At 38.4% G+C, this 13,399-nt stretch overlaps 1 protein-coding gene and 1 pseudogene across 3 annotated transcripts in view; both read left to right on the plus strand.

Moving 5' to 3' along the window:
• Positions 1-13,399, plus strand: part of IDE (insulin degrading enzyme) — a 100,179-nt gene that overhangs the window by 47,245 nt on the left and 39,535 nt on the right. For both annotated transcript variants that reach the window (XM_018041406.1, XM_018041407.1), the window contains exons 5-6: positions 5,488-5,610; positions 13,244-13,356. In XM_018041406.1, coding sequence (XP_017896895.1) covers positions 5,488-5,610; positions 13,244-13,356 — 236 coding nt within the window. The remainder of the gene's footprint in view (positions 1-5,487; positions 5,611-13,243; positions 13,357-13,399) is intronic.
• Positions 8,250-9,245, plus strand: LOC108634028 (annotated as a pseudogene). Its single transcript, XR_001917314.1, has one exon. The product of XR_001917314.1 is annotated as a 60S ribosomal protein L6 pseudogene (transcript).

Consider the following 13,399-nt stretch of genomic DNA (forward strand, 5'->3'; position numbering starts at 1 on the left):
CCATGACTTTCGTTAGTACCTTTTTTTTTCCCTTGCTAGGAAATGTGTCTATGGAAAACTAGAAATTTAAGCGTACAGTTGCTTTATTGTGGCATTTAAGAGGCTTTCACTTCAAGTCCCCTTTCTTTAGTAACTCATGTCTCACACTTGCATGTCCTTACCCAGATGCAGAAGAATTGTCCTTTTTAATTTTTTAGGAAGATTTATAGATCTCCAAAGACTTTGGTTTCTTCCAGGATTTTTAGAAGATTTCTATAGCAAGAGGAAAGAGCTTAAAAAAAAAAAAGATTATAATAATTCCAAGTAACTAACTGTAGATATATTAAACTAACCTTCAGGATCTTGGGTTTTCAGAGAACAGTTCAGAGTTTCATGGTTAGAACTAACAAATAGACTTTTCCTTGAGAACCTATGAGACATATAGTTGGAGACAACTTTGATTTCTCAAACATATTTCTAAAACTTCAAACTCAGTCTTTCCCACAGAGTGTAAGAATTATTTGGCTGGCTTTAGAATTTTCCAGGAAAATACATTCTGTTTACTTGAAAATCGGCACTCATATACATTAGTACTGAGTTTGTAAGCCTTTTTTTAAAAATAGGATTTATAGTCCGTGTGAAGAACTGGAGAAGGAAACGGCAACTCACTCCATTATTCTTGCCTGGGAAACCCCATGGTGGCTTATAGCCCATGGAGTTGCAGTCAGGCAAACACAACTGAGTGGATGAGCACACATAGTTCTTGCAATGAAAACATAGAATAAAATTTACTGATCTTACAATATACAAAACTCTCTTAAATATCCGTTAATCACTTTTCATAAACTTCATAGCAACCCAAGTTCCTGTTAAGTAATTATTGTCTGATAGATGCTATGCTGAGCCTTAGCACAGATTATTCATTTAATCCTCATAGCAATCCTGTGAGATTGGTTCTCGTGATTCTTATTTATGAATAAGAAAAGTGGAGCTTAGAGAGGTAAAGAAACTTGCCTGTGCCTCACAGCTAGGGCCAGGGTTTGACCCTTTTTTTTAACAACTGGGCATGTATCCATGTTGAGATATTTGTAGACTTTTCCAGCGTTGCTTAATTAGAAGATGATGGAGTCAGGATGAGAAACCCTGAATCTCCCAACCTCCAAGCCAGTGCTCTCTCCTAGCAGGCCCAGAGTGGAAGGTCCCAGTGAGTCAGCAACCCTGACAGCCTCAGTCTTCCGCTGGAGCTTACTCTTATGGTGACAGAGCCAGAAAGGTAGGATTCAAGATTTGTGTAGCAGCGTTTTAATTGGATAGAAGTGCCCTTGCTGACTTAGTGCTAAATGAGGACAATATATGTGTAGAGACTGAACTGGTATTTGTTATCCCAGCCATATTCACATTGCTGTCCACATGTAGATTCTTAGGCAGAGGAAGGTCATCTGGACCATTTACTGAGCTTTCTTCCCTACTTTAATGACACGGATCCTATGCTATATTCAGGAGCCAGGAGTCCCTCCTACAATTCAAATCATAACAGAAGTAGCTTCTACTGGTTGTCAATTTTCTGCTATACATCAAGTATTATATTCAATTCTTTAATGTTTTTCCAGATTTATTATTTGTCATAAAAGAGATCAGTACAAAAGCCTTGCCCAGGTCATTCTTTACACACTACTTGAAGAAACAGAACGTTTCAAGTATAGTTTGAGCGTCTGTTGCACAATTCCCCAATTGCATTTTCCTCCCTGCTCCCAAGAGATAACATTGCCAAGTAATGCATTTATTTCTAAGCAATGTGTTGTATAGTTTTTTAGTTTTATAAAAACGGTATTTTGTAAGTAATCTCTACCACTTGTATTTTTTCATTTAATGTGTATTTGTAGGAGTTATCCATATTGGTGAGTGTGTTTCTGATAAATTTTTTTTGCTGCTTTCTGAAAAATTTATTAAATATATTACTATTCTTTATCCTTTTTCCTGTTGATTCAATAGTGCTGCTATAAGCATTCTTACACATGTTTTCTTGTACACAGAGTTCTCTAGGGTTCTAGGAGTGAACTCTGGGAGTAGAATTACTGTGTATTAGGATATGTACATCTTTAGATTGCACAGATATTGCCAAATTGTTTCTTATAGTAGTTGATCCAGTTTGCACTCCCTTACGCAGCATCTGAGTTCTCGTTTCACCACAATGCTTGGTATGTCATCAGACTTTTATTCTATTAATTGGTTGTTAAATATTAGTCTTACACTATTTTACACTTTTTTTTTTTTTTAATTGGTGTAAGTCTACCAATGTCAGGACAGCAGATTGAGCCTAAGGAAGTCTTGTTCGAGGTCATGTAACCAGAAAACGGTTGACCCTGGATTAGTTGATAGCTCTGCTCACACCAAAGCCAGTGCTTGCTTCTCTGCACCTCCCTACCTGGGGATGATGGCTCTGATAGTAACAGAGTCTGCTCAGTAATTTAAGTATTCTCTGTGTTATGTCCTGCTTTTCTGTTCATTTCCTCAACTATTTCTTGAGAACTTCCACTAGCTAGCCTTCTTGTTTTTAAAACACTTTTTTAAAGGATTTAATAAAAGGGTTAATCAACTTAATAACTAGCCTGACTCTTTGGCCCATTTACTCCTAGTATTCATGTTTTTCTGTCAATGTATTAAGAGCTGACTGTCTGACCCCGAGAGAGTCATAGTGGAGACCATTTCCTCTTTCTAATTCAGGAGCGTCTTGGGATACGGGACTGGCATTCTGGGCTGTGTTCCCAAATGGACCAGAGTTCCCTTCTGTCATTACATATTAGAAAGCCTGGAAACATCTAGGTAGCAAATAAATGAATATGTGGATTTCACAGAATGGAATCTTTGTGGCTAAAAGCCACTTTTCAGAGCAAATGTGCTTGAGTCTCTATTTAGCCGTTTGGCCAGAGATACAGAATCACTAGATTTTTGTGCTTTTAGGTGAGCCAGGTTGCTGTTTACAAAATAGCCCCTTTGGCTCATTTTTCTCTTAATTTGTTGTTGAAATATTGATATAATAAATATACTGAAAAGTGTGTGTGGCTCTGATAAATTATTGTGGTTATTTTACTTTTGCTGCTATTTGAAAAATCTATTGAATGAATATACTGCTCTTATTTATATACAGCTCATTGAATTTTCAAAAACCTCAGCAGACCACACCAGTCAAGAGACAGATTACCAACACCTTTTTGTACCCATCGGTAGTCATTCATTATCCACCTACCTAAGGATCACGTCTATTCTGACTTTTTATGACTAAGATTAGTTCAGCCTGTTTTTATGTTTTATATAAATAATACAGTGTTTCTGTGTCTTGTGTCCGGCTTCTCGCATTAAACCTGGAGGTTGTGAAATTCCTCCACACTGTTGCATATGAACTGTGGGTTATTCATTCTTTTTGCAGTGTAGTATTCTGTTGTGGTCCTCTGGCTCCTTTTACTCTGGCATTGTCAGTATTTTTCCAGTGATACATATCTTAGTGTATTCAGGGTATATTCATGCTTTATCTTTGTTTTTGTGTGTTTTTTTTTAATCTCTGTTTTTACTTTTAAAATGTTTATTTATTTGTTTGGCTGTGCTGGGTTTCAGTTGTGGCACGCAGGATCTTAGATCTTCATTGTGGTATGTGGGATCTAGTTCCCTGACCTAGGATCGAACCTAGGCCCCCTGCATTTTGAGCACAGTCTTAGCCACTGGACCAACAGGGAAGTCCCTATCTCTGTGTTCTTAAATGAGCCTAAAGATAAAGGTAGAGATTAGAATGGTAAGATATTCAGGTATATTAAAATCAAAGCAGAATGAGCTAGAATCAGTCAACCTGAAAGAATTTTAAGTTCTGTACAGAGGCCATACCCTTTGTCTTTATATATTTTGATTTGAGGTTTTGTTTTAAAAACCAATATATTGACCAGATTGTGAATAGGCACATCAGATCACACTTGACACTGAAAATGTGATTTCTTTCTAATGCTATCACACTTATATCCTTGAAATAAAATGTGATTTCTCCAAGCTTGGGTGTCCCAGTGTGTCGATTTTAATGCACATATTCTAAGAATCTGTGCTTTGCAGTGTAAACGAGTAATGAAGCTCTAGGGCCTAGTCTCCCTGGAACTGAGGCTTCGAGAACCTTCATTTAGTAAAAAAGGGAGGTATATACTCAAATTTCACCTTAATATGAGAGAACTTCTAACCATTACCCAGAAAAGGAGCTTTTTGTTGTTGTTGTCCTTTTCTTTCTGTCTTTCTCTGAGGAGTTAGGACTCTGGATACTTTTTAGATCATCTGGATCCCTCAGGTAGAATGAGGGGATGTTTTAGGACCTCAAGTAGAGCAGATCTGGAGTGGAACTGGATCTTTCTTGAAACTGAGAGGACTGGTGAAGAACCTGGAAACTTGATTAGCAGGCTGCTTCCAGTGAATATGAGTACATTTGATTGCTTTCTAACTAGAAAAAGGTTACTGAGTACTTGCTGGACTGTTTCTTGCACACTCCACTAGATCTGTTGATTGAAGCATTCAGGGCATGAATCTTGGCTAAGAGTACAATGCAGCTCTTCAAGGATAAAGACTGGATCTGAGAACGCCATCTGGTGGCTCTCTCTGGATCCCAGTTTAGTGAAAGAGAGATTCTCTAAATGCCAATTCATCAGCCATTATAATAACCCAAGGGGGGAAAAACACGTCGAGAATATGTTCTGCCAGGAGCCCATTTAGTAGTTTAAGTGGGAACAATAAAAGTTACTATACTAGATTTTAAGAAATTTCTAGTCAAGATGCCATTTTTAGAGAGATACCAATTACTGAAATTCTACCTCCCAGCCTTTAAATGGCAAGATCTTTATTAGAAACGTAGTACTTAGAGAGTTTGACTATTTGCTCTTGACATGCACCTTTTATCCTAATTGAATTAGTTATTAAATTTCATAATAGATCTCATAGTGGTACTCTGTATACATCGCTTGAGACTTACAAGAATGGCATTGCATCCTATTTTTACCAGTCTAGATCAAATTCATGAGAATTCATATCACAAATTTAATGCTTCAGCCAAGAATAGTACATTTCTTTCCACAAGTAACTTGGCAAGTTTCAAAAAGATCCCTCCGTGACTATGTTCAATTAATTTTGGAGCTACCTAGGGGATTGGAAATGAAAGTAAGTGTGAATGGAGGCCATGTGGACCTCATTTTTGTCTTGTAAGTGCTCATAATACCTACCACCTCATAGGAATTTTAAGAACTATAATTTTTATGAAGTACTTCAAGTTCCAGAGGGAAAGCTCTATAGATAAAATTTTACTAGTTTGTTCTATACTGTCCTGTTTATCCAGGTTATGGTCAAACATACTTGACTGATCATTATGAATGTGTTTATTTGGACTCCTTTTTTTAAGTTTACCTTAAAGCAATGTTAGTAATAATTATGAAGCTTTAAAATTCACATATTTTGCTTTTTCTTAGAAATGTTTTTCATTCCTTTTAGGTAACAAATATACTCTAGAGACTAGACCGAACCAAGAAGGCATTGATGTAAGACAAGAGCTCCTGAAATTCCATTCTACTTATTATTCATCGAACTTAATGGCTATTTGTGTTTTAGGTCGAGGTAAGAAATCTTAAAATTTTTTCGTAGAATTGGATTATCTGATTTCCCATTTTGACTTTTTCAAAGTATTGGAAGGAAAGATATAAGATATTTCCTATTGTCTGTTCAGAGGCTTTGCAGATGATCTTCTTGGAGAAAATGTGGAGGGGAATTTGTTTTTAACTCACTGTATTCTAAAAAGAAGCTTGTTGTTCAGTTGCTCAGTTGTGTCTGACTCTTTGCGACCCCATGGATTGCAGCATGCCAGGCTTCCCTGTCCTTCATCTCCCAGAGCTTGCTCAAACTCAGTCCATTGTGTCGGTGATGCCATCCAACCATCTCGTCCTCTGCCATCCCCATCTTCTCCTGCCTCCAATCTTTCCCAACAACAGGGTCTTTTCTAATGAATTGGCTCTTCTCATCAGGTGGTCAGAGTGTTAGAGCTTCAGCTTCAGTTCAGTTCAGTTGCTCAGTCGTGTCCGACTCTTTTGCGACCCTATGAATCGCAGCACACCAGGCCTCCCTGTCCATCACCATCTCCCGGAGTTCACTCAGACTCGCGTCCATCAAGTCTGTGATGTCATCCAGCCATTTCATCCTCGGTCATCCCCTTCTCCTCCTGCCCCCAATCCCTCCCAGCATCAAAGTCTTTTCCAATGAGTCAGCTCTTCGCATGAGGTGGCCAAAGTACTGGAGTTTCAGCTTTAGCATCATTCCTTCCAAAGAAATCCCAGGGTTGATCTCCTTCAGAATGGACTGGTTGGATCTCCTTGCAGTCCAAGGGACTCTCAAGAGTCTTCTCCAACACCACAGTTCAAAAGCATCAATTCTTTGGCACTCAGCCTTCTTCACAGTCCATCTCTCACATCCATACATAACTACTGGAAAAACCATAGCCTTGACTAGACGGACCTTAGTCGGCAAAGTAATGTCTCTGCTTTTAATTATGCTATCTAGGTTGGTCATAACTTTTCTTCCAAGGAGTAAGCGTCTTTTAATTTCATGGCTGCAATCACCATCTGCAGTGATTTTGGAGCCCCCCCAAAATAAAGTCTGACACTGTTTCCACTGTTCCCCATCTATTTCCCATGAAGTGATGGGGCCAGATGCCATGATCTTCGTTTTCTGAATGTTGAGCTTTAAGCCAACTTTTTCACTCTCCTCTTTCACTTTCATCAAGAGGCTTTTTAGTTCCTCTTCACTTTCTGCCATAAGGGTGTTGTCATCTGCATATCTGAGGTTATTGATATTTCTCCCGACAATCTTGATTCCAGCTTGTGTTTCTTCCAGTCCAGCTTCAGCTTAGGAGATTTTAAATGGAGACCTGAAGAAAATACAGATTAATATCAGTTGTTGGAAGTTGAAGCTTCCTTGGTGACTCAGACGGTAAAGCGTCTGCCTGCAATGCAGGAGACCCAGGTTTGATCCCTGGGTTGGAAAGATCCCTTGGAGAAGGAAGTGGCAACCCACTCCAGTACTCTTTCCGGGAAAATCCCATGGACAGAGGAGCCTGGTAGGCTACAGTCCATGGGGTTGCAAAGAGTCGGATGCGACTTCACTTTCACTTTCACTTTTGGTGCTCCATGCATATAAAAGCAAGAAAAGGAAGTATAAAGGACAAGAGTGAGAGATTTGACCTTATAAGATTCAGAAAACTAAAAAATCAAAAGGCAGATGATTATAAACTAGGAAAACTATGAGAAAGCAACAAAGGTTTGATTCTAAAAGTGCAAATTAATGATAATATGTTGTTTCCCCTATTAAATTACCATAATCTTGGTTTGGATTTTGTTTTAACTAATACCCATTATGAAGAGAGGTATTCTTTTGTGTTTGTTGTGTATACAATTTATGCAATTACTCCACACTTTACAGAGGAGAATTTAAGATGCATCACCCTTAAAAAATACATTTTTACTTCTAGAAGTGCAGTCTAAGAAAATCATCAGAGTTGTTCAAACAGGTGATGTACAAGGATGTTTCAGTATAGTATTTATTAGTAAAAAGTTAGATGCAAGCTAAATGTTCATTAATAGGAAATTAATAGTGATCTTATAGCTATATCATAGAACATCTTACAGAAAATAGCATCCCTTCTCTCACTTTTTTACCTTCCAGCTGCTTTATTGTTCTTTAAAACATTTGTCAAACATTTATCTTTAAAAATTATCACACTTTTTTTTTAAAGAAATATTAAGTATTCTCTGTTGTCTGCTGTACCAGAATGTGAGCCACTTGAGAAGAGAAACTGTTTTGTTCACTGATTTGTCTGGGTTAGTGCTTGGTACATCACAGGTGCTCAGTAAATAAATATTGAATGAATAAATAGTTTTATGACAGTGTATTAATAGCATGGGAAATATTCATAATGTATTAAATGGAAAACAAAAGCGCTCTATAAAAATGCTATGTGCTATATGATCCCATTTGGGGATTTCTTAAAAACTCTAATAGACGTAAATGGGAGACATAAGACAACGCAGAAAAACATACCAGAAATGTTATAATGTGCTATAGTAGTTAAGAGTTCATGCTCTAGAGTCTGAGAGCTTGGGTTTGAATTCTTAACACACCACCTACCCAGTGTGTAGCTGTGAGCTAACAAAGTTACTTCTGTTCCCTGCTCTTCAGTTTTTGCATTATTAAAATGGAAGTGGTAAGAATAGTGGTGTATCTCTTCAGGACTAGATTTCAAGATCCCAGTCCTTCACCACCCTAGCCGAGAGGGTATCAAGTCGACATCTGCAGGGATGGCGGATGAAAAGGCTGAGAAGCCAGATACTAAGGAGAAAAAACCTGAAGCCAAGAAGGCTGATGCTGGCAACAAGGCTAAAAAGGTGGAAAAGGTGAAGAAGGTTAAGAAGGGGAAGCCCCACTGCAGCCGAAATCCTGTCCTGGTTAGAGGAATTGGCAGATATTCCCGATCAGCCATGTACTCCAGAAAGGCCTTGTACAAGAGAAAATATTCAGCACCTAAATCCAACGTCGAAAAGAAAAAGAAGGTTCGTGTTCTTGCTACTGTCACAAAACCAGTTGGTGGCGACAAGAATGGTGGTACCCGAGTGGTCAAACTTTGCAAGATGCCTAGGTATTACCCTACTGAAGATGTGCCTCAGAAACTGTTGAGTCATGGCAAAAAACCCTTCAGTAAGCATGTGAGGAAGCTGCATGCCAGCATCGCTCCTGGGACCATTCTGATCATCCTCACTGGGCGCCACAGAGGCAAGAGGGTCGTTTTCCTGAAGCAGCTGGGCAGTGGTTTGCTACTTGTGACTGGGCCTCTATCCCTCAATTGAGTTCCTCTGCGTAGAATACACCAGAAATTTGTCATTGCCACCTCCACCAAAATCAATATCAGTGGTGTGAAAATTCCAGAATATCTCACTGACACTTACTTCAAGAAGAAACTGCGTAAACCCAGACACCAAGAGGGTGAGATCTTCGACACAGAGAGAGAGAAATACGAGATCACAGAGCAGCGCAAGCTTGATCAGAAAGCTGTGGACTCCCAAATTCTGCGAAGAATCAAAGCTGTCCCTCAGCTCCAGGGCTACCTCCGCTCTGTGTTTGCTCTCACAAATGGAATTTATCCTCACAAATTAGTATTCTGAACTTCTTGCAAAGAACCTAATTAAATAACTTGTCATTTCAAAAAATAAAATAAAATAAAATGGAAGTGGTACCTCATATCTGTTGTGAGGTTTAATTGATATAATGCAGAAAAAGTGCATAGCACCTGGTGATACCCCAGTTCAGTTCAGTCGCTCAGTCATGTCCGACTCTTTGCCACCCCATGAATCGCAGCACGCCAGGCCTCCCTGTCTATCACCATCTCCCGGAGTTCACTCAGACTCACATCCATCGAGTCCGTGATGTCATCCAGCCATCTCATCCTCAGTCGTCCCTTTCTCCTCCTGCCCCCAATCCCTCCCAGCATCAGAGTCTTTTCCAATGAGTCAACTCTTCGCATGAGGTGGCCAAAGTACTGGAGCTTCAGCTTTAGCATCATTCCTTCCAAAGAAATCCCAGGGCTGATCTCCTTTAAGATGGACTGGTTGGATGTCCTTGCAGTCCAAGGGACTCTCAAGAATCTTCTCCAACACCTCAGTTCAAAAGCATCAATTCTTCGGCGCTCAGCCTTCTTCACAGTCCAACTCTCACATCCATACATGACCACAGGAAAAACCATAGCCTTGACTAGACGGACCTTAGTCGGCAAAGTAATGTCTCTGCTTTTGAATATGCTATCTAGGTTGGTCATAACTTTTCTTCCAAGGAGTAAGCGTCTTTTAATTTCATGGCTGCAGTCACCATCTGCAGTGATTTTGGAGCCCAAAAAAATAAAGTCTGACACTGTTTCCACTGCTCCCATCTATTTCCCATGAAGTGATGGGACCGGATGCCATGATCTTCGTTTTCTGAATGTTGAGCTTTAAGCCAACTTTTTCACGCTCCTCTTTCACTTTCATCAAGAGGCTTTTTAGTTCCTCTTCACTTTCTGCCATAAGGGTGGTGTCATCTGCATATCTGAGGTTATTGATATTTCTCCCAACAATCTTGATTCCCGCTTGTGTTTCTTCCAGTCCAGCATTTCTCATGATGTACTCTGCATAGAAGTTAAATAAGCAGGGTGACAATATACAGCCTTGACGTACTCCTTTTCCTATTTGGAACCAGTCTGTTGTTCCATGTCCAGTTCTAACTGTTGCTTCCTGACCTGCGTACAGGTTTCTCAAGAGGCACGTCAGGTGGTCTGGTATTCCCATCTCTCTCAGAATCATCCACAGTGTCTTGTGATCCACACAGTCAAAGGCTGTGGCATATACTCCATAAATGGTAGCTGTTTGTAGCATTCCATAATCATGAGATTGTAGGAGACTTTTGTTTTCTTTTTTTCTTCTTTTGTTTTTCTAAGTTTTCTAAATTGGCAACAGTTACTTTTGTAGGTAGAAAATAAGCTCCTATGTTTATTTTAACTTGATAATAGAATGAGGATATAAAATGGGTCCAAGGAGAAGGCTAAAAAAAAAAAAAGTGTGTGTTATATTCTGTGTTCTTTCTAAAGGTAGGTAAGTCTGTGGAGTGTAAAAAACAAAAAAAATTCACTTGGTATTTAGAGCCTAGTCCTGGGAATAGGTTTCTAAGCGTATTTTTGTTCATGTCCTCCTGAGATAAAGCACGTGATTTCAGTAAGCACTTACTGGGCAAGTAATGACAACAGATGACTCAGACATGAGCCCTGCCCTCAGTGTTCTTGGTTTAGTGGAAGTGACAGATGAGCATCTGAAAGAAACAAAGAGTTTCTTTGTTCCAGTTTGGTCTCCTGGTGTGACTTGAGTTCTATGCTCAGCTGAGTGGATTTGATGACAGGTCTGGGAGAGGTGTCCTTACAGTACAGTGGTGTGTGGAAGAAACAGGATCTCTTAGAGGATTAACAGTCTGCTCCTTCTTCTAGGAGGAGGGAAGAGGAAGAGTAACCAGGTGGCAGAATCTCTGTCACAAAGGGACAAAAAAGTTTTTCTCTGTTTTCCCGTGAGGCCCTCTCTCTAGTTGTGGCAGCACCAATTACCTGGACACTTGACAAATAGGTAGTTGTCAGGTGGAGACCCTAGGATGGCCAAGTCCTGGTAATGTAAAGATGAATGGGACTCAGTTCCCTGATCTCTGGTAGCTCACAGCCTAATGGTGAAGACAGACGTTGCTTTATGGTACAATTGCCTTACCTTTAAAAAGCTACATGGTGAATTTGTGCTTTGAAAAGGAAAGGCATACCCTAGTGGAATCTTGCTGTAAAGGGCCCCTCTGTCATCAGCATTTCAGGTTGACAAATCATTGTTGGCCGCCCCCCTTTGTTTCCAGTTACATGTCCCATCTGTCTGTCTCTTTATGTCAGATGTCTCTGACATCTTTTGCTCAAGATACACCCACTTCACTCCTGAGTTCACTTGTCATGTAACAGGCAGCCACAGGCTGGGCCTTTTATTTGGTTCTGGACATGTTAAGGTTCTTCATACAAGTCCAAAAAATTGAAGTAAAAATGCATATGTTTTATAAATGAAGTGCACATACCACATTCATAGACCTAAAAGAGACCTTCACACTATGTATCTAGACAGTTGTCAAATAGTGATTAAGTGTTTATTACAGAGTTCATGGAGTAGTTCAAAATGGGTCATAGAATATCAAGGGAAATTTCTTATTTGATTCAAATGCTTTCTGACAGTAATAAGTGATGAATGTTTATACCATTTATAAATAACCTATTTTTGAGGAGACAGAATCAAGGTGAGTGGTTATCTTGTTTATAAAAAGATAACCTTTTCCACTTTATTAGAATAATAGTAATACGTATGCATACAAAAAAATTTGTCCCACACAGAAATATATAAAAATGGAAATCAGTTCTTCTTCCTATTCCCACCTTATGAGCACTGTGCCCTCTTCAAAGATAGTTACCTTAAATCATTTTTTGTTATAATTCTAAAAGTAGAATTTCATTAATAGATTTGGATTGATGTATAGCTGTTAAAAAATTAAATGAGATTATACTACATGACACTGAAATCTGTAGTTTTCACTTAACAGAAATTTGAGATATTTTCATGTTAGCCCATACAGATCTCCTTCTCATTGATGACTACCTAAAATTCCAATGTAGAGATGTCTTGTAACATGTACACATTGATAGATGCTTCAGTCACTTGCAGTTTTTATTGTTTTTATAAAAACGATACTGCAGTGAACATCTCATCTATATAACTTTAAAACTTTGCAAATACTGTTCTCTATAAAAAATATAGATAGATGATAGCATAGAAGAATTTCACACACATGGCTATATAATCTTACCAACAATTACAAATCTTTGCTTGAGTTTGACAGAGTGTGATACAGAATCATATAATGTTAGACCTTGGAAGAGACTTGTGATCACCCTCCCCAGCTTTCATGTTTCATAGAACCTGGAGTGCTTAACCAGTTTGTCCAAATGTTCTTTCGACATAATTTGTTGGTGTTAGAATTGGCTTAGAATCAAAGTCCTCTGATCCTCTGACCCAGGATTCTTCTCACCATTTTATACTATTCTCCCACAAAATCAGTAACTTACAGATGCTAACATTTGACTTTTAATAATAGGTTTTAGACTGTTAAAAAGTTAATGTTATTGTCTATCAGCCAGTGGTTTAGTATGTTTCTGTTGGAAATTGTAGATAAAATAATTTCCAAATGCCACTAATCATTCTGTTATTGTTTCTAATGTTTATTTTTAAGTTATTTCAAGATAATATTTGTAAACTAGTTTTTTAAACTATAAAGAGGCAGACATTTGTGAGGTATAATCATTATCAATATTGCATAGCTACAGAAGTTATACAGGCTCTGATAGGGTTTAACTAAATGCTTCAACTTATCAGATAGCATTTTTCAAGAATTCCTAGGCTTTCCTTTTAGTAATCCTGAGATTTTTCAGGAGATCCTAAGGTCCTCCCCACCAGCGTTACTGAGATATAATTAAAATATAACATTGTATAAATTTAAGGTATACAACATAGTGATTTTATATAGGTACATATATAATCCTAAGGTTTTAAATACTACCCACTAGGTGTTATGATTAGTTTAAGTTCTGTTTCTGTTGTCTGTTTTCTTGTAGAATCTTTAGATGACTTGACTAATCTGGTGGTAAAGTTATTTTCTGAAGTAGAGAACAAAAATGTCCCATTGCCAGAATTTCCTGAACATCCTTTCCAAGAAGAACATCTTAAAGTAAGTGCATGTATTGCTAGTATTTTTTTTTTCTGTTTTAAAT

The sequence above is a fragment of the Capra hircus genome, chromosome 26, assembly GCF_001704415.2.
Source record: "Capra hircus breed San Clemente chromosome 26, ASM170441v1, whole genome shotgun sequence".
NCBI lineage: Eukaryota > Metazoa > Chordata > Mammalia > Artiodactyla > Bovidae > Capra > Capra hircus.